Source organism: Ochotona princeps, chromosome 13 (genome assembly GCF_030435755.1).
Source record: "Ochotona princeps isolate mOchPri1 chromosome 13, mOchPri1.hap1, whole genome shotgun sequence".
Taxonomy (NCBI): domain Eukaryota; kingdom Metazoa; phylum Chordata; class Mammalia; order Lagomorpha; family Ochotonidae; genus Ochotona; species Ochotona princeps.
Genome location: NC_080844.1, coordinates 48,077,247 through 48,098,555, shown reverse-complemented (window position 1 = coordinate 48,098,555; position 21,309 = coordinate 48,077,247). Strand labels below are relative to the sequence as shown.

Below are 21,309 nucleotides of genomic sequence, written 5' to 3'. Positions count from 1 at the left end.
AAATGTGATTTTGATGACTGTGGCATTGTTAGGATTGTTTAGAAACCAAGACAGTCTATCAAGTGAAGTCAATGTGCTGATTAGAAAGAATGTAAAGTAGTTTTCAAGCGAAACAGGAACTCCAAAAATAGTTTTTTAATGCTCGTTGAGAAGGATTTCTGCATTAATTATGCACCTTTGTGAAAGTTTTTCATATTTATGGATTCTCTTCCCTAGTTTTCTATGTACTTATATTCTTGTGGCTGACATCACAGTTGTATATATAAATTTTGTCTTGCCTTTAGATTGTGGGAATGAAAGAGCAGATAGGGAAAAATATTTAGAATGGGTTTTTTAATAAGGAACTATTCTGCAGTGATTGACAGTTTGTCTTGTTGCTGTTTCTCCTGCTATAATATGACCTATTTTCACAGACTAACAATTGGATTCTCAACTTACTTGGGGAATTTGAGGGAAAAGATGTTTGGCTGATTTAGGAGGAGAGAGGAATTGGGGCAGAGTGGAAATTCATTAATTGGGTGTTGTTCCTACTGACTAATGAATGCCTCCTCTTTGTGCAGTGTACAAGTCCCCAGAGTATGAGTCTCTTGGATTTGAGCTTACCGTGGAGAGACTAGTTTCTATTGGCTATCCCCAGGAGCTGCTCAGCTTTGCTTATGATTCTACATTCCCTACCAGGTAATTTTCAAGACATTTTCAGATGAATAATTATGAATCCATTAGTAATCCAAACTCATCCTTGATCACCCCCAAATTCTTCAAGTTGTGGGGAGTTGACTTTTAATTTTTAAATTGTCTTGAACTTTTCCTTTTTGTTGTATCATTTGTTTTCTTAAATTGAGCTCTTTTTATTGCTATTGAAGAAGACCCATTTATGGTTAAGACGAGGAATTATTTAACCTGTTGGGTAGTGATCACAGATGACCTCCCTGTCCTAATTTGGGCTGTTGGAGAGCAGGTAGATGTTACGTTAACATAGTTGACAGTCAGAGCCTTCTTGGCAGTGTGCATTTCTGGATTTGATTGAGAGGATTTCTGATTGGGAGGGTTGATGCCTACATACATCATCAAATAGAGGAAACATAAATCAACTCAGTTGTCTAAGGAAATTAAGGTTCTTTTCTAGAATGGTACCAGCTGTATTAAGAGTTACAATTTTGGGTTGGTGTGGTGGCTCACCTGCAAATGCTAGCATCCCCTTTGGGTACTGGTGCATATTCTGGCTGCTCCACTTCTCATCCCGCTCCCTGTTTATGGCCTGGGAAAGCAGCAGAAGATGGCTCAGGTAGCTAGCACACCTCACGTGGGAGGCATGGAAGAAGCAAGCTCCTGGCTTCAGACCAGGTCTACTCTGGCCATTGCAGCATTTGGGAAGTGAACCAGCAGATGGAAGACCCTTTTCTCTGTAAATCTGCCTTTCAAATAAAAATAAATCATTTTAAGTTAGTTCCCATCTTATTTAAGCTCTTACTCCTAAAGGAAACAATTGTGATTATTTAGACAAAGAAGTTATCTTTTGGTTGCTTTGGAATTCTGTGTCAGGATTTTATTTCTTTAAGGTTATTGGTTTCGAACACACCTGAATTGTTGCACAATTTGAATTAGTTGAGGGTTATTGATAGTGACTGAATAGAACTACATAAAATTGTTGCCTGTATTACTTTGCACTAACAATGTCTTCCTTTCCTTGTAGGGGACTTGTCTTTGACACATTATATGGAAATCTCTTGAAAGTTGATGCCTATGGAAACCTCCTGGTCTGTGCCCATGGATTTAACTTCATAAGGGGGTGAGTACAAACAGCCTTTCACCTCTTCCTAGTGTGTCAATAATCAAACAAAAATGAAGATGACATTGTCTCTACAGCTGGAATCTACATCAGTATTTTTTCATCATTAAAGAGCAATTCCTTTCCATAAAAATAGTTAACAATAACTTGCTAGTCAGAACCCAGACTTTTATCAGTCCCTTATAATTAATTAAACAGAATCCAACAGAGCTGATCTTGAAACCTACCCAAAGAGAACTCTAGTAGTTTTGATTTACTTGAAATTCTAAGATTCTTATTTTCTCCTTTTTAATACAGTTCTCAGGTACCTGCTCAGAAGAGGTACGTACAGTGCTTTGAAAAAGTTTAAACTATGTGGATTGAATGACTAAGATTTTTAGTAGCTAATGTATCACTTTTTATTAATGAAAAAAATTTGGACATTTGTGTGTTTAACATTTTTAAAGCATAGGGATACAGAGTAATATTTAAACAAGTATGAATAAGTTTCATTTTTATAATCAGAATATTTCCATTATTATCACTAATTTAAACTTCTTCCCTAGTACTCAACAGATAAAATTTATTATCTACCTTTTTTGGAGTGAAACATCAGTGTTTCTTTTAAGAATACTTATTGCAGTTTTTTAAAGTTAATTCCACAATTGGGCAGCTTTCATAACTTTAGAGTTACTCATTTTTCTCTATTGTTATCATTACTGTCTCACTTTACTGACCCTGTGTCACTATCAGAATAACTCCTATAGCCAAAACACATTATGTATCAGTCTTGTATAGAATTTTTCCATATGGTATTCGTTCCTGAGAGTGAAGGTGTCAGATCACCACAGTTTACAGTGACATTCTTAGTGTCTTCTTGGCAGATCCTTTTGTGTTAAGCACAACACAAATGGAATTGTACCAGAACTTCCTTTAAGTTCTAAGTGCCCCACTTAGAACTGAAACATGTTTCTGACATGACACACTTTCAGGGACGCCCAAGGATACGTGATGAAAGCAGGGAAAAAACCGCTGTCTCATCGGGGCAGGCCAGTGGTTAAGCCCGCCATTCTTACACTGTTCTTCTCTAGAGGGGTTTGAGATCTGTGAATATCAGGAAGCAAGTTGAGAAGACAGTGGTTGCAGATAGTACTAAGTAACTTCAGTCCCTTTTTTTTATTTTCTTCACTATAATTCAGAATCCTGAGGAAGTGAGCCAGAGTTCTGTTTATGTCTGGGAAAAGTTTTTGTGTTATGAAAGGATAGGCAGAGAAGAAAAGGAAAAGCAGTTCAAGTTCAGTAAATTAGATCTGCAATCAGACTTAACTAATTCAAGATACACAGACCTTTCTGCTTTTCCCAAGAAAGTTAATAAAGTTTTCAAATAGCTATCTGGGAAACATATTTAAGAGTGTTTCAAACATTAATTATTTATGAGTATAAAAATACTTCAAAAAGTCGTGGGGAAAAATGGACTAAAAGATGTATTTAGAATCTGGCATTGTGGCACAGTGGGATAAGCTGCCACTTATAATGCTAACATCCCATATCAGAATGCTAGTTTTAAATTCTGGTTGCTTCAGTCCCAGCCCAGTTTCCCTACTAATGCTCCTGGGAAGGCAGTGGAGGTTGGCCCAAATGCTTGGGCCTTTGCCATGCATGTGGGAGACCAGAGTGGAGCTCCTGGCTCCTGCTTCAGCCTGACCCAGGCCTGGCTGTTGTGGACATTTAGGAAGTAAACAAGCAAATAGAAGACAACCTCTGTCTTTCCTTTTCTCACCATTTCTTCTCTGCTTCCCTCTGTCTTTCTTTTCGTATCTTTGTCTCTCTATTGCTCTGTCATTGAGTTAAGTCAATAAATCTTTTTGATCAAAAAGGTAAATTTGCTTTGGTGCAAAATAGTTTGGAAATCCATGCATATTTTTTTCCACAATGCATTTTTATGACTTTTTTTGAAGACCCCTTGGGATACATTGATTTCAAAATGTGTTTGCACCAGAGTAAACTCAAGTATCCTTATAAATGTAGAATCAGTCAACAGCACTTAGCTCTAAGCAGTCCCATGAGAAGTTTCTGGAAAAGAGTGAAACTAGAGGGACAGAAGGAGTTACTGACACAAAGTGTAGGAGTCTGGGGAGAAACTTAGGGCTCCATCTGCCATCACCTTAGGTTATTTTTAGTAAGCCAAAACCACATTTTACAGATAAATTTTTATTCTGTGGTTAAAGCAAGTTAGCAGTGATCTGCACTGTAACCATTATTGTCCCAAGTCCAAGAGTAGCATTTCTTCTTTCATGAAATGTTACGTTCCCCAAATTGACTTATATTTTAAATATATACCCACATAATTTGACACTTTAAACGAAATATAATTGCTAGCTATAATTGAGCTTATATTATAATATAATAGGTAGCTGTTAACAGTCTTTATGCTGAGGAATTGCTCTGAAGTGATGGAGGGAATGAGAAAGTATGTCTGTCTGAGGAGACGGTATCATCTTACTAAGCCTGCCTGAGGAAAGGATACTGTTACTGTTCCTCCACTTTATTTTCATTAAAGAAAATCTTGAAAGGCTAGAAGAAAAGATATTCTGCAGAGTATTCTTTGTTGGGAGTCCATTTCAGAGCAGTGACTAAGACAGGAAGCTAATGTTGATTTTATATACATAACTGCAGTTGATGTCATTTGTAGTTAACAAACTCAAATAGGAATATACCCACACACTCTGAGTGTGCACTTTAAATTTGCTTTATTTAGAGTCCTTAATTTCCATTTATTCACTGTGAACATTGTGCCTTTTTGTATTTCAGCCTTCCTTCTAGTTTCTCAAAAAATATTTTTATTTGTACTATCTCCTTTTTAAAGCATGTCATTTCACCCTACAAGCTTCCCAGGCATCTGAAACAGCTGTCTGTTTCATTGGCTTTAAACTTCAGACCTCAGATGTTCTCCATGTTTCTATTCTCAGTTTCTTCTTTTCCTTCTCAGCACGTATAAATGGTTTTATGTGCACAGATACTGTCTCTTAAGTCTGAACCCATATTTCAGATTCTTAACCTTGGTTTTTAATTGCCTGCCAAAAATATGCTTGCTTTTAGCTTAGCATAACCAAAGTAGAACTACCCTTATACTGCTTGCCACTATTTTCTTGTTTTTATTAAACAGTACCAACCATCTCTCACAAGGCAGCTAAGCACGATCATTGTCATCAGTAACTAGATGTCCCTCTTCTGCTGCTCCCAGTCAAGTTGCCTGGTGTTATTTGTTTTACCTTGGCATTCTCTACTAAGTATACTCTTCCTTTCATTTCCTTTGCCACAACTTTAAGACAGGCCCCATTGTTGACACCCCACCTGTCTGATGTCCTAGTACTTTGTATGAGATAGCTTTTACTGCATAGTGATTTACTTCAAAATCTTGTGGCTTAAAACAATGAATGCTTTATTTAGCTTAATATTCTGAAAATCAGCTGGGCAATTCAAGGGTTTCTCAGCTGATCTCATTGGACTATGGCATGTGTCTGTGGGCAGCTGGTGGGTCAGCTAGTAACTCTTCTAGAATGGCCTCATTCATGTGCCTGGCTGTGTGCCAGGTGCCCAATTTTGCATGTAGCTTTTTATCTTCCAGCAAACCGGTTTACTTTGGTTCACGTGGCAGTCTCGGGACCATGTGCAGCAAGAGTACACGCAGGTGTTTTCTAGGTCTCAGCCTGTTCTTTAACCTAGGTTAGAGGATGGGGAAACAGACCAATCCTGTATTGGGAGGAGCTGCAAAGTTGCGTTGGAAAGGATTATAGAGAATTTTTCGCTTATTTTATAATCAATCACAATTCCTCTGTCAGCTATCCTCAATTTACTACTAATGTAACCCTGAATAACTGTTATGATGAGTTTATCTTGTGCCAGAAGTCTCTCAGAGCACCCTCTTGTCCCTGAAAGCAACCTAAGAACAGCATGAACAGCCTCAACCCGTCTCTTCCTTTATTTTTCTGTGTTCCTTTTGTTTGAATTGGACTGGTTTCTGAACCGTTTCATCTAACCTGTAAGGCCCAGCTCTTAGGTATGTCATACTTTGATGAATTCTTCCTAGATTTCCCCCTTCCTACCACTCACATCCGTTTCTCTCTACCCCGTAGGTTGGAATGGTTTCCCCTTCCTCCATTTTCTGGTTCTGTTCCCCTTGGTGTCATTATATGTGTGTGTGACTTACCTCCCCTGCCAGACTGAGTACCTGAGGCTTTCTGTCTTCATGGTCTCCTATGCCCGCTATTTGTGCATATAGCCATGAAACTGCTGGGATGAATTTTTGAATAATAAACATTTTCTGTAGTTATTGGTCATGTGAATTTTTTGAATACCAGTTAATTTTAAATATTTTCTTTCAGACCAGAAACTAGAGAGCAGTATCCAAACAAATTTATCCAACGAGATGACACTGAAAGATTTTACATTCTGAACACACTATTCAATCTACCAGGTAGACTCATTCTGTGCTTATATAAATAAGATGCTTTCCTTTCTCTTTGTGACCCTTGCCTTTACCCAAGGGAGATGGTAAGTTCGAATTCTTTTCCTTATAGCTTATGAATATCTATTCTTCATTTTTCAGAGACCTACCTGTTGGCCTGCCTAGTAGATTTTTTTACTAATTGTCCCAGATATACCAGGTATGTATATACGTTAATTTTCCTTTTCCAATTGATTTTTAAAATTAATGTACAGGGTTTCAGAGAACTGGCCATTGTAGGTCTTTTCTGCTTTTCTGAAGTGAATTTAGTGCTAGTGAGATGCCACATTGCCAGCCCGAGAGATGGGACAGCACCAGCAGCTCCATGCAGGCTCTCACCTCCCACACGGCCCCTCTCCTTGCCAGTGTGCTGCAGCCATGCTTGGAAGGGATCACTTCTGATTGGCTTCTCCTGGGAATGAAGACACCAGCAGAGGTGCTAATTGTGACAACTGAGTGGGAGGTTTGTGTGATGGTTATCTGTCCAGAGCAGAATTGCACTAAAACCCCCGACTCACTGCACAGCAGCTACCAGGAGCCACTCAGGGACACTCAGTAATTTCTTTTCCAAACCCAGCACAATTTGACGAGTGTGTATGTGCACACTCTTTCCTGAAGTAAAATTTTTGCTTGAGTCTTGAACAAGTTATCCTCCTCTTTTAGGGAGAAAGTTTAGCCATATTTGTGAGTTTGCTAATATCTTACCCTCTTTAAGTTTTATCCACTTCAAAACATTTTAAATTTGGTGGAAATCTGAGTCACTAAATCAAACAAAGTGGATGGTACTTTTGTACCTAGGGACAATGTCAGAAAAGTCGGGGTGGGAAGAACCTGAGTGACCAATTTTAAGTTTTAAATGTCTCTTCAGTGAGAACCTTTTTTCTAAAAAGAGAGTAATATTTTTGGAACCCTTTGACCTTTTAGCTTCCATTCAGTACATTCTAACACTTTGTACCTATTCACATGTTTTTTTTTTGTATTTTGTTGAACCCTCTGGCTATTTCTGGTGGTCCAAAATGGGTTTTTATTAGGGAATACTGGATTTCCTAATTAGCCCAGCCTATACCCATGTGATATGGAACCTTTGGGTCCCCTGGGCAATTTTTGATACTCATTTTATTTTATTGGTTTTTTTTTTATTTTGTTTTAATTAATATTTAGCATTATGTGACAGTTTCATAGGTATTGGTTTTTTTTTAATCTCCTGTTATGTTCTTTTCATCTTTCTGCAGCTGTGAAACAGGATTTAAAGATGGGGATCTTTTCATGTCCTATCGGAGTATGTTCCAGGATGTGAGGGATGCTGTTGACTGGGTTCATTATAAGGTAATAGAAACTGCTGCTTCACTTGCTCACTTTGGCATGTGCTTGAATGCCTGACTTTTCATTTTGTACATGGAACAGAATTTTGTTTACAATTTTGAAAAATGGATTTGTCCTTAGAGATAGTTTCCTGGAACACATTTGTTCTGGTCTTTGGCAGTCCTGCTCTCAGAGGATCTTCCCTCAGTTGTGATGTTGACATACAGATTTTGTGTTGGTTCACATATCCCAGACTTATTTAGTAGAGATTGTAGTATAGCAGGTTATTCTTAACATATCCTTCGTGAATGATCGTGGTCCATATTTTTATCCAAGCAGCTAATAGTGTGAATTAATACTGAATTTATATTTACTATAAACTATACTAAGTACAATAAGAAATGTTTTTAATTGCAATTTTAAAAAAAAGATTCATTTATGTTTACTGGAAAGGCAGATTCACAGAGAGGAGACAGAGCAAGAACTTTCGTCCGCTGGTTCACTTCCCAAGTCACCACAACGATCAGAGCTGAGCCGGTTAGGAGCCAGGTGCTTCTTCCATGTCTCACATGGGTATAGAGTCCCAAGGCCTTAGGACTCTGTACTGCAAAGGAGCTGGAGGGGAAATGGAGCAGCCAGGGCACGAACTGGTGCACATATAAGATCCCAGCGTGTGCAAGATGAGGACTTAGCCACTAGGTTACCACACTGGGCCCTAATTTCTACTTTAAAATAGAAAGAATCATATGTAGAAGACACACTTGGAAGGCAGAGTTTAACCTCCAGGTCATACCTACTAAGTTTTTTCCTGGCCTTACCTAGCATGCTCCTCCATTTTTGGTATATTGTAAGAAGAAGATTATTTGAGTTGCACTTTTTCTTATAAACTGTGAAAAGCAATTTTGTTCTTTCATTAGTTCCTTTTTTTCTTCCCTTAGGGATCCCTTAAGGAGAAGACGGTTGAAAATCTTGAGAAGTATGTAGTCAAAGATGTAAGTAACAAAGGAGAAAATAGGTCTGAATGTTTGCTTACTATTTTATCAATTAGAGAAATGAACAAATCTGTTTATAATGAAATGGGCAAGCGAAACTGAGTGCATGCTGGACACAATCACAAGAGCTTTTAGCCAAAGCGGAGTCTTGGAGATGTTCTTCTTTATTGATAAGCAGGAAGACCAGTGTATTCCATTTGTCCTTACAGCTCTAATTTTAATAATATCAGCTAGCAGGTTATTGTGTTTGTTGTAATACTAGGTGATTACATGCACTTATACCATTTGCTCTTCCAAATAATCTTGAGTTATGTATTATCATTGCCTCTGGTTTTATAAATGAAGAAACCAAGGAATAGAGGGATTAAATAACTTTTCCAAGATCACCCAGTTGGCAAGTCATAAAACCAAGATTCATTCACACTCATATTTAACCTAATCATAACCATTACACTAGATCATCTCAGACATGTGCATACACAAGTATATGACTTATTTACAACACTTTTAATTTATCAAGAGAGAATAATCAAAAATCTTAAGAGTTGTTAGAACTTGATAAAATTTTAAAACCTATAGTTTTAATAGTATTTAATGAATATTAGTTTGTTTTTATAATTATACTGTGAGGGAGTATAAGAAAAGATGTTAATGTTAAAAGGAAAGCTAGATGAAGAATATAAGGGAATTTCAGTACTATTTTCACAATTTTTCTGCAAGTCTAAAGTTTTTTCAAAATAAAAAATAAGCACACATTGAGTCCAAAGATTAGATATTTTTTTGCTTTTCCTGAGATTAAAGTGACAGAGTATCTTCCTAAAGTTCTGCGGTAAAAAAAGTACTCAGTTCCATTCGTGGTACATTCTATTTCTACCCACTCCACTTACTGCTTCAAGAACAAGGAGTATCCATGAGAATTTGTGTGAAGGAGTCTGTTTAAGAAAAGGAAGGCGTGTGAAATTACGACTTCACTTATCTGCAGGTGGATGTGGGTATTTCTAGTTCGTATCTGCATGTTATTTTACTCTGAGGTGCCTTAAGAATTTGTGCTATATGCACAGTAAAGATGAGTCTCATAAACCGCCAATGATGCTTAATATTGGCCTCTCATTACTTCAAGAAACCATAAGATAAACGTGTTACATGTTAATTATGTAAATCCTTATGTATGTTATTTTACATAGAAAACCTTTTAACCCTATAAATATGTTTTTTTTTAGTTTTATAAATTACATTGCATATGTGACACATTTTTATAGGCACTGGGATTCCCCCCACCTCTCCCCAAATATATGTATTATTGTATATATAAATCTATTACATATATACACATATCCTAATTTATTACTGTATTCATGCCATGTCTAGTGATAATGTTGACTTTTAAGAACAAGATTATGAAACCAACCGAGAAGGTTACCTTCTATTTCCATGTACAGAATTCTAGCGTGTGACTATCTCAAAGTAAAAATACAAAAATATTTGCATTTTAGTGTTTCACTCATTGTCTTATTACATTTCAGGGAAAACTGCCTTTGCTTCTGAGCCGAATGAAGGAAGTAGGGAAAGTATTTCTTGCCACAAACAGTGACTATAAATACACGGATGTAAGTGCTTAATATTAGTAGTTTTTATTTATTTATAAATTCTTTCTACCTAAAAGAACTGTGAAGATAATGAGGACATAAATTTACTAAGTGAGAAGTAATTTCTTGATATCTCACTTTGGAAATAGTGTAAAACAGCCAGATACATGGGATGATGGCTGCAGCACAGATCTCACATTTTTCTCCCATCCAAGTACTAACCAGGCCCGACCCTGCTTAGCTTCCGAGATCAGACGAGATCAGGCGCATTCAGGGTGGTATGACCGTAGACTAGGTCTCACATTTTTCTAAGTCTTTCTTTGACTCTTCCCTGACAACAAATGACTCTTTGAAATATGTAAGTTATTTCGAATACCTGTGCTGAATGAAATGACTTCTTGGAGCATTTCTGTCATACAGACCTGAGAAGTTCCACACTTTGCTTACTGAATTCCTCTGCTGCCGAAAGCCCTGAGGCAATATGTGGTGCATATTTTGAATCTTAGGCATCAAAATGTACTACCTTGTAACTGATTAAATGGGTGATTAACGTGAAAGATTGATTTAACTCCTGTACCTTATGTTTCTGAGACAATTACAAATTTACATGGTTAGTAGCGAGTTCCATTTCCCACAGTTATTTAACATGAATTCTTGATTTATACATTTGGTAATTTGGAATAAACAGTCCTGCAAAGCTGGTGGTTTCTAACTTTGTTAGTGTAGAACAGTAATGAGATCAAGGTGCTGAAGTGATTTCAACCAAGTGAGTTCTTGGTTAAAAAGCATATATTCTCTCTGAGAATGCCAAAAGATTGTTTTTATTTGAATTGTATGGTAAAGTGTTAATTTTCCGTGACTTCATAAACTTTGAGGAAACAAGACTTTGGAGAATCCTATATTGAAAAACACATTAAAGAATTGTGTGTTGTCTCTGGATGTGTATTTAAGATATATCTTTTTCAAAATTCATATGTGAATCTTACATTGAGTTTCTTTTCCAGAAAATTATGACGTACCTGTTTGACTTCCCACATGGCCCCAAGGTACTATGTGTAACTTACTAGATCATTGCTTTAGTAGTAAGTTTTCCATTCCTTAATTCTCAGTCAGTTAGTACCAACTCAGAAAAATCTTACTTTTTAAACCTATTGTCTAATAATTGTTACTAACACTGGAAGTAATTCAGGAGCTAGGATTTAATCTTATTAGCAATTTGAATACTTATTAGAAGTGGTATGATTAGGCTGAGATCAAAATAATTTTATGCCCAGGAAGTTTTGTGCAGAATTGTTGCATTTGTGTGACAATGAAATTATTCTTGACAACTTTGAGATTCTGCTACCATTGCTGAGTTTTGTGCCAGGAGAGCATTTATTTAGCTTTGGTATTGAATAGAGAAGTTTTCATTCCTGCAGCATGGCTACATTTAGATTTAAGGACTAGTCACTGCAGTTTAATGCTTGTAGGACTTCGGTCCCAGGCTTTTGTGCATAAACATCAATAAATCCCTGAGGTTTTTTGTTTGCTTGCTTTATTAAAAATTATTTATTTGAAAGGCAGTTACAGAAAGAGGGACAGATCTTCCATCTCTTGATTCACTCCCCAACTGGCCAAGTTTTGAGTTGGTACTGGGCCGATCTGAAATCAGAAGCCAGATCTCCCATGTGGGTGCAGAGTCCAAAGTCCTTGGGCCATCCTCACTGTGTTCCCAGGCACATTAGTAGGAAGCTGCATCAGAAGTGAAACAGCCAGGACATGAACTAGTATCCATGTGGGATGCTGGTTGCTGCAGGCAGCAGCTTTATCTTTGATGTCCTAGCACCATGCCACCCCCAAGATTTTTGTTTTTGTTTTCTTAATGATTATTTTACTTTTTGGAAAGGCATAGACTTGGAGAGACAATTCCTATCAGGTAGTTCATTACTCAAATGCCCACAGTAACCTGCTTTGGGATGGGCTGGGACCAGAGCTAGGAACACAGTGCAAGCCTCAAACACAGCGGTAGCAGGAATTGTTTCATGAGCTCTCAATGCTGGCCTCACCTGGTCTGCATTGGCAGGAATCTGGAGTCAGGATGTGGAACTGGGACCCAGCCCAGGTACTGTGAGTAGGATGCAGATGTAGGTGGCTTAACCACTGAGCTGAATACTCACTACTGATTCTCGTTTTGAGTTCACTGAGCAGTATCTTTCAGTTTGGCTTAGATTAATGTCATGTTTCCATTTCAGAATAGAAATAGTTTTAATGGCATAACTTCTAGTGTTATGAATAGCTGGCAGATGTGGTTTTTCTAAATTTTAAATATGTATTCATTTTTATTGGAAAGGCAGATTTATAGAGAGAAGCAGAGACAGAAAGATCGTCTGTCCACTGGTTCACTTCCCAAGTAGCCACAGCAGCCATTTGGGTTGCCCATGTGGGTGCAGGGTCCCAAGGCCTTGTGCCATGCTCTACTGCTTTCTCAGGCCACAAACAGGAAGCTGGATGGGAAGTAGAGCAGCTGGGACACATCCCATGTGGGATGCTGTGTGCAAGGTGAGGATTTTAGCCACTAGGCTATCGTGCCAAGCCCAGATGTATATCTTGATACATCATGCTGAAACATAAGCAGTAAGAGTTCCTAGTAATAGTTTCCATAGTAATTTGTATACTTTAGTTCTGATGCTGATCTGTCTTTGCATTTTGATTAGCATCTCTCCCTACCCCCGTTTTATGCATTTTCACTTATCAAAGTGCTCTGAAATATTACTATACTGCAATAGTAAATGAAGTAACTTAGATTATACTTGCTTCAAACGTATGTGGTTTATAATTAGTATATATTTTTAGTGAGATAGTGGGATCCTTTGGCTATATTTAGCAGTTCTGTATTCCTTTCATCAGAGTAGGATTAAGTGTTAGTGCCTGAAGGAGTGATGTTTGGCTTTTGCTTCTTGATTAGCCCGGGAGCTCCCATCGACCATGGCAGTCCTACTTTGACCTCATCTTGGTGGATGCGCGGAAGCCACTCTTCTTCGGGGAAGGCACAGTCCTGCGTCAGGTGGACACTGTAAGTTGAGAGGATGATGTCTCTGCTGGACACTGTCCTTCATTGTGTCTTTGTTGTTCACGCCAATTTTCCAAAGAAAACAGGCATGATTTGCTTATCAGCCATATCTCTCTCTTGAAGAGTTTATCTGAGGTAACAAGTTAATTGAAAAGAGTAAGTTCTATTCATTTGGGCTGCTTGGCCAAGTTGCACTTGGTGGGATGATGGTGGCATTACAAAGCTGAATTCTCTTTATACAGAAGACTGGCAAGCTGAAAATCGGCACCTACACAGGCCCCCTGCAGCATGGCATTGTCTACTCTGGAGGTGAGTCAGAAGTGCCTGTGGTAAGTGTCCATGTTGCCCAGACCTCAGTGAGAAAGCCTTGGTATTAGGGCACAGTGCCATTTGTAATCTTGAAATGGTAAAGATGTCACCTACTAGTCTGATAGCAGTCAGGGAGAGTAGGTTTGAGAAGTTCAGATGTCCTAATGAAGCTTTTTCACTAAAAGGATCAGTTTCCCTCCCTTTTTTTGAACTGTTTCAGGCTTTTTCTTGGTGTTCTAGAATAATTTATGGTGACTTTAGGATATCCCCAGAAGATGTTTAAGGATCCCCAGTAGCATGCATGCTTCTGTTGAAGGCCTTGTGTGATTAAAAATGGAGGGAAAATGAGAATGATGAGCCTTTAAAAAAGGGCTTCCCCACACCAGTATAAAACCAATCACAATATATAATGGCCATGGTATTTCAAATGCTGGCTTTAATGTACGGATTTTTTTTTCTTCATTGTTCACTGATGTTTCAGGGTCATCTGATACAATATGTGACCTGTTGGGAGCCAAAGGCAAGGACATTTTATACATTGGTGATCACATCTTTGGAGACATTCTAAAATCAAAGAAACGGCAAGGCTGGCGAACTTTCTTGGTGATTCCTGAACTTGCTCAAGAGCTGCATGTCTGGACTGATAAGAGTTGTAAGGAGCTATTACTCTTACTTTCTAAACCTGTGATACAACTAGTTTATTTCCAAATGGTGGCTTTGAATGGATCCCCCTTGATAACACATGATTCTGTATGCAGGGGTTCAGATGTGGCCAAAAGCTGGGTCTCCTGCCCAAGCAGACTAGTTCACAGGACGTGAGGATTGAAGTATGGGAGATGGTTTGGTTCATGTGTCTTTGATGTTAAATGTAGAATGCTGGTGTCCTAAGCACAAGGCAGGGACTGTGGACCTGTGAGCTGGGGCTGCAGCATCCTTCCCTAGCTGCACTCAGCACTCCCCTTCTCTGCTGACAGCCCCCATCTACATTTCTCAGCCAGCGATGGCTCTGGACGCCAGTCACCTTCTGAGTGAAGGAAGCCAAAGTAGATCCTTGAACTGAACCACCCTGTATATGTGCAACATGCATACTATGTTGAATAGAGCTGAGATACAACTATAAAAAGGTGTGAGACACACAAGTACTGAAAGCAGCCCTGGTGAGCATCATTTGCAGTGCCTGGGATGACAGCCCACACACCCCGTTACAGCCCATACGCCCTTAGGCAAGTTACTGAGTTCCCCTGTGATTTAGTTTCCTCAAATGTAAAATTAGGAATTATCTTATAAAGCTGATGAGATGTAACTGAGATAATGTGAATCAAGAGAACAGAAGGTGACAGTTCTTCCCAATCAAGGTTCCTCTGAACCAAAGCACGTGCGCGTGTGCACACACACACACAGATATCCTTCTATACAGAAGGTGTAAGAGAAACAGAGTGGATGCAGTAGCTCACAGTTCTCCTGGGGAACAGGTTGAGAAGCACTGGATGCAGGAGGTATGCTTTAGGTGCCAGCTGTTAGCTGTGCTATTGGTTGAAGTTTCTTGCTAGCCTGTCTTCCTTACCTTTTCAACTTGGCAACTATATGGTTTTAGAAATGCATAGTTTATAGGGCTCCATTTCCTGCACCCCTGACTGAGCCATTTTCATAATTGTTCATCTGAAAATGGAACAGTTGGACACTTGTTTTGTTGCCCACATCTGAGCTGCAGAAGCCCTGGAGCCCAGTGTGTGTGCACAGCAGAAGGGTTGGCGGCAGTCCATACAATCTCAGGGAGGTCACGGCCGTCGTCAGCCGCACTCTAAGCAGGCAGCAATGAGTGGCTTTTCCTGGCAGGGGAAGGAGAAGAGCATTTTACATATTCACCTGTAGCATCTTAACCGAAACTGTGCTTTTTGGATCGTATCTAAAGCCTTTTGATTCAGTTTTAACAGTTTAAAATAGGGTGTTTATTTCACGTTATTTTCTTTTCCAAACCTTCATCAGCACTTTTTGAAGAGCTTCAGAGTTTGGATATTTTCTTGGCTGAACTTTACAAGTAAGTTTCCTAATTATAAAAATTTCTCTCTCCCTCCCCACATGTTAATAAAGAGGGTCGGGTCTTTCTGGAGATTGTCACTGAGTGTGTTTCTTTGGTCTTCAGGCACCTTGACAGCAGTAGCAATGAGCGCCCAGACATTAGCTCCATCCAGAGACGGATTAAGGTATTCAAATAGGACATGTGAGGGAACTTGTAAAATAGCTCTCGACTCATCTTTCTGGCTTTATACAGGGTATGCTACATAGCTGGTGTTCAGTCAATATTAAAATGATCTAACCATCTTTTTTGTTTAAGAAAGTAACTCATGACATGGATATGTGCTATGGGATGATGGGAAGCCTGTTCCGCAGTGGCTCCAGGCAGACACTCTTTGCCAGTCAAGTGATGCGTTACGCTGATCTCTATGCAGCGTCTTTCATCAACCTGCTGTATTACCCATTCAGCTACCTCTTCAGAGCTGCCCATGTCTTGGTGAGTTAAAGCTGCAGCCTCAAGTGCCTGTTGACTGTGGCAGTGCACTCACAGGCCGATTTCAGCCAGTTCCGGAGTGTGGCACAGATAGCATGGTGAACCTCACCTTCTGGTTGTTTGCACAGAAGGGCCTTGAAAAAGTAAGATCTCACTATCCAGCACCACATCGCTCTGCAGTCTGTATTTGTTATACTTGAATGGTGAAGACTCCTGTTGTGTTCATACTAATGGAGGAAAATGGGGTTTTTATATCCTATGTTCTGATACAGATCTGTTTTGCGCTACTTTGTTGTGAAATAAGATTCTCAGTGTGTCTGTACTAAAGGAGCTGGCACCTGTGGTTGGGGCAGAGGGAGGGGCCATCTACAGTGAACTTGTCCTCTGAGCCATTATAATCGTAATTCCACATGGCTGCCTGAGGGGAGGGATCAGGATTGGGGAAGCAGCTAATCTGCTCTACCTGTTCTGAGTCTCCTGCTTCGGTCTAGATGCCTCACGAATCAACCGTGGAGCACACGCACGTGGATATCAATGAGATGGAATCTCCCCTTGCCACCCGGAACCGTACATCAGTGGATTTCAAAGATACCGACTACAAGCGGCACCAGTTGACACGGTCGATCAGTGAGATTAAACCCCCCAACCTCTTCCCACTGGCTCCCCAGGAAATTACACACTGCCATGATGAAGATGATGATGAGGAGGAGGAAGAAGAGGAAGAGTAAGAAGGAACGCCCAAACTCTGAGCACCCGTTGATCAAGATCTGGCAGGACTCACAGGAGCACAGGCTGTCCCTGTCTGGGTTCTACTGGGGAGGAGGGGGGCTCCATCAGAGGTACGTCAGCAAGTTTCTGAAGGCTTGAGTGTTCTAGCCCGAGAGCTGCTTGGTTTAGCTTTGTGTATCTGTGCGCTGCAGATGATTCACAGTTGTAATGGAGTCTGTATAGGAAGAAAGTAAGGGTAAAAGGCTGGACTGCATGCACGTGGCTTCACTGTGGCTTGTGGCACTGTTTCCTTGTCTTTTTTCATCACTAGTGTACCTGCATACATTAAGGGTAGAGGGTCTCGGAGTGGACACAAGAGGATTCTGTCCTGTTAAAAACTGTGCTGTTCTTCCCCAACCCCACTGTTCAGTGCATTTCGCAGTATTGTGTACCAGTGGAGAAATACACTGTTTCCATTATGAAATGTCTCCTGTTAAGGTCAAGTCTTCTTTTATAAGCCTCTAAGTGTCCTCAGCAGCTCTGGTAATGCTGCTCTTATTAATGGCTTTGCAGAAATATTCTCTGCTTGCTTTAGGGCTGGTCTGGAATGGAGGACAGATACTCTGAGGCCAAAGTCCTCATCCTTTCCGTAATTTTTAGGTTGGTGGAACAAATGCTTAATTATCAATAAAAAGCTTTTTTTTTCCATTGGTAATAAATCTATAGGAAAACTTTGGCTGAAAGAGGAGCAAACCAGAGAACCTTATCTCACAGTGGAGTATTCCAGACTCTTATGGGCTACAGAGCTGTGGCTCCAACCACCAACCCGGAGTACCCTGTCCTGTAAAGCTGAGCACTAGAGGACAGGGCAAAGGCTCTGCAAGCCAGGCCCTTACTAGAGCCGGCACAATCAATGTGAGTAAATTCACTTCCAAATCCCGAGTGAAATCACTTCTTGTTCTGAACAAGAATGAATCATTACTGAATGTGATACAGAACTGCCTCACCAGTACAGTGAACATTGTTCCAATATTTTTAAAAGTGGTGTAACTCTTCCTTTGACCTTTATATATTTTTTCCATTCTTGTTATTAGCAAGGGAGGGTAGATTAGCTGCTCTAGAATTCAATAAAGAAAAATCTTTCTACTGCCGACTGTGACCCCTTCTGTAACTCAAGCACAGACAGCTTCTGTCTTCCGGGGGGCTTCGGTCTGACATTCTCCTAACATACACACGTTTTCAAAGCTTGCACATCTCATGGTGAAAAGTATGCAGCACCACAGTCTCACCGGTTATGCTGTAATGCTCCTCAGGCCTCAGCATTTTCTCAGATTTTTTTGGGCACAGTGGTATAAGGCAGGGCACGCTGCCTGCCTGTGCTCAGTGCACATGGCTTTTAGGCCAAGACACCTTCCTGGCCAGTATCTCCTGGAGAGACTGGGTCTCAGCAACATTCAGGGAAGGTTATGATGAAATTATGTTATTATAACAAATTATGCATGGTCCTTAATTCCTGCACCAATTCCATTTTCCATGAACTTTTTGGTAAACCCTCCTACTTTAATCAGGTTAGAAATGCTATTGCAGATTAAAATTAGATGCATCTTTGACTTTTAAAATTTTAAGTATGTGATTACAACATTGATTACTGTGATTTGCTACTACTTTTAAACTAGCATATTTACATAGTTCTTTGTAGGGCAAGAGTTGAGATGCCATGCTTTATCTGTGTTGTCCACATGAGAGCTTACCGGCCAGCGGGTGCTCAAGCTGTGCACCTAGCCCGGGAATGCCACTGTTGCCTTCGGGGCCACCACAACACAGACTTGCTAAATGCTGGAGAATTTTATATCACAGCAGATTTTAGTCACACCTTTCTTTATGACTTTTGAAGAGTCTGTGTCCTATTAAAGTGCTCGAATTCCCTGAGAACCAAACAGACTGGTGCTCCTGTGGACTCTTCCATGAGGAGGTTCGTGTTCCCCGAGCAGCCCCTGGAGGAAGGAAACTGCGGGACCTTTCTGAGACATGAACGGTGCGTTCCTCTCTGGTTGCCAGTCATCAAGGAACCTGTACCTAATTTTTAAAAACAGAAGAGGTCTAGACCATGACTTGACAGAGGCACCATTTCTTCAGAATTTTTCCTATTTTGAAAACGCTACTTACAGGATTTGTAGAACACCAGGCACCCTGGGGCTCCAAAATTGTGAACATGCACCAGCGTATGGGGCCCCTGCCACCCCACAGCTGTAAGGCAGGCAGCCCCCAGGTCTGTCCCCAGCCTCTTTTGAGAGGAAAAGCCCACTGCCCTGGCTCTGCATGGGTGGCCGGTTTCAGGAGAGTTGATTAAAGCCAAGGACTTAGGTCTGAAAATCAAATATCAGTTAACCTAAGATTTTTTCCTGCATACTTCTGCCAAGACCTGAGGCATCTGTGTGTGAGCAAAACCCGTTTTGTCTTCCTAGGTGCCTGTAGGAAGTAGTTTGGATTAAACCGTAGCTACTGAACGCGATCAACAACATAAGTAATGACAGGATTGTTACTTATGTGTAAAAGCTACATGCAGTTACATGTTAAGTTTAAAAGTACTTTGTCCATGTTTAGGTATTTCCAAATCAGATTCATTTACTTAAATTCTGTGTCAACTTAAAAGCCAGGCAGTGCTTTCCAAGGCTGCCTAGGCACTTTTAAATGGTGTGCATATTCACCACAAATAGCCTGAACCCAACAACTGCAGAGTTAAGTCTGTATTAGGGTCGGAATCTGTCCACATTCCATGGTGTGGAAACTATGTGACCTCTCTTTGATGGTGGGAAAAATGATCACTATGACCCAGCACTGTGAATGATGCAGCACGTTCCTGAGCTGGGCAGTTTGGGGCTCAGGATTTTCCAAGCGTTCTTTCTTGGTGACTAGGACATCCAACTCTTAACGTTTGACATGGTTCCATTTGAGGAAACGCTTAACACAGCTGTAAGAGGCCCTGCCAGGGAGCTACCTGGGCAGTCGTGAAGATGGACGAGAATGACGCCACATGGCAGCAGGGAGCAGGGTGACATGCGCACACATGACAGGCAGCAGGCAGAGCCACGTGGCACCACCACACAGCACAACCTGCCAGCCAGCCAGCAGTGCTGCTCTCAGGACTGAGCACCTGCAAGGAGCAGAATGGCAGGCATTCAAAGAGTGAGAGAAATAGCCTTCCTGTCCCCACCTTCCCCCGTGCTCAGACACAGCATCCCAGGGCTAACAGTGACACAGGGATAAAATGCAACCACCTGCCAGTGAACACTGTTTGAGGGAAAGTGGTCCCGTAAGACTGTATCACCTGCTCCAGGCAGGCCACCAGAGTGCCTAACGGTGCCCTCCTCACAACACAGCCCCGCCACAAGGCGACACATGACTGTGTGTACTCTGCAGCTGTAACACAAGAAAGTACTTGTAATTGAATATGGGACATTCCCTCATAACTGGAAGTCTTAAATAACCTAAGTTTTTAGTCTAATTGCTTTTTCTGCTCACACTGACCAACACACTTTTGCTCCATTTAGTCAGAAAACTAGATACATCACTTCTTAGTTCCTGTTAGGTTCATGCGTCCCCAGCTGTCTGCTCTCCTGCTGGGCCCCCCATGCCAGGCAGAGCCCAAGTCCAAGCCAACTTCCACCCCTGGAGGCGACAAGCCTCCACAACTCAGCTCCTGGGATGCTCATGAAGGGGCTTCACCAAGAACATCTTCTAGGCCTTGAAAGTGTTCGCAAGGTCTTTTGGGGGGCAGGGTGCTCACTAGACGTACTCTTTGACTTGTGAGTTTATTTTGAAACAAGTCAGTTTATTTGGGGACTAAGCTCACTGCCCTCCAGTCAGAAGTAAGGTAGGAACATGGACCGGCTCAGGTGGAAGGCCCGTCATGTTCTCAGCAGTGACACACCGTGACCAGTAGGGTCGTGTTGCAGCTACCACATTTGACCAGTCAGCCCTCTGGAAACCTGTGAGCTCTGCCTTACCCTCTGCCAGGGAGCGCACACCACTGTGGTTGCAGAGGACAGCCCCGTTGTGCCCCTGTGATTTGAGGCTTTTGAAAAAGCGCAGACCTGCTTGAAACCCTGGGAGGGGAGATGATGAAGCAGTCGCACAAGCAGAGTCGGAGTTCATTAGCCAACTAAAAGAATTCAGCTTTTGGGCTTTCATAGGAGCTTGTTAGAAATTACCTTGAGAAAATGTAAATTTCCAGGCTTGGAAAAGATCAGTTTGTGTCACTTTTTGCACATGATCCTCTGGCCAGTGTCTCCTTAGAAGCAGTGGGAGCCCTGTAGCACAGGAACGTGACTTCACCGAGCTGGGAACCCTTCTCTTCCAGGGGTGTCTCCTCTGTGCATTCAGGAAACACAGCAGGAGCTGCAGTTACACTGATGGATCCCTGAGGCAGGCAACAAACCCTCACAGAGACAGGGTATTGACTGGGGAGCAGGGGTGGGAGTTAGGCTGAGCATTGTCCCAAAGCCAGGCTGGTCAGCAGTGCTTCGCTGAAATGTCTCCACCTACAGGACAAATGTAAGTAATGCTGATTGCGAAGGTC

The 21,309-nt window shown here is 40.9% G+C and overlaps 1 protein-coding gene across 9 annotated transcripts in view; it reads left to right on the top strand.

Annotated features, from left to right (window-relative positions):
• The window catches only part of NT5C2 (5'-nucleotidase, cytosolic II), a 93,678-nt gene extending 75,802 nt beyond the window's left edge, over positions 1–17,876 (top strand). For 4 of the 9 annotated variants that reach the window (XM_058671747.1, XM_058671746.1, XM_058671744.1 and 1 more), the window contains 16 exons: positions 561–678; positions 1,694–1,789; positions 2,087–2,110; positions 6,154–6,245; positions 6,378–6,435; positions 7,508–7,601; positions 8,516–8,569; positions 10,093–10,176; positions 11,160–11,201; positions 13,100–13,207; positions 13,447–13,513; positions 13,995–14,165; positions 15,500–15,551; positions 15,657–15,717; positions 15,849–16,025; positions 16,514–17,876. In XM_058671747.1, the coding sequence (XP_058527730.1) occupies positions 561–678; positions 1,694–1,789; positions 2,087–2,110; positions 6,154–6,245; positions 6,378–6,435; positions 7,508–7,601; positions 8,516–8,569; positions 10,093–10,176; positions 11,160–11,201; positions 13,100–13,207; positions 13,447–13,513; positions 13,995–14,165; positions 15,500–15,551; positions 15,657–15,717; positions 15,849–16,025; positions 16,514–16,750 (1,535 nt within the window). In that variant the 3' untranslated portion in view covers positions 16,751–17,876. Of the gene's footprint in view, positions 1–560; positions 679–1,693; positions 1,790–2,086; positions 2,111–6,153; positions 6,246–6,377; positions 6,436–6,685; positions 6,739–7,507; positions 7,602–8,515; positions 8,570–10,092; positions 10,177–11,159; positions 11,202–13,099; positions 13,208–13,446; positions 13,514–13,994; positions 14,166–15,499; positions 15,552–15,656; positions 15,718–15,848; positions 16,026–16,513 lie in introns of those variants that run through there. The other 5 variants (XM_058671748.1, XM_058671745.1, XM_058671749.1 and 2 more) reach the window with 3 other exon arrangements.
• The last annotated feature ends 3,433 nt before the right edge of the window (positions 17,877–21,309 follow it).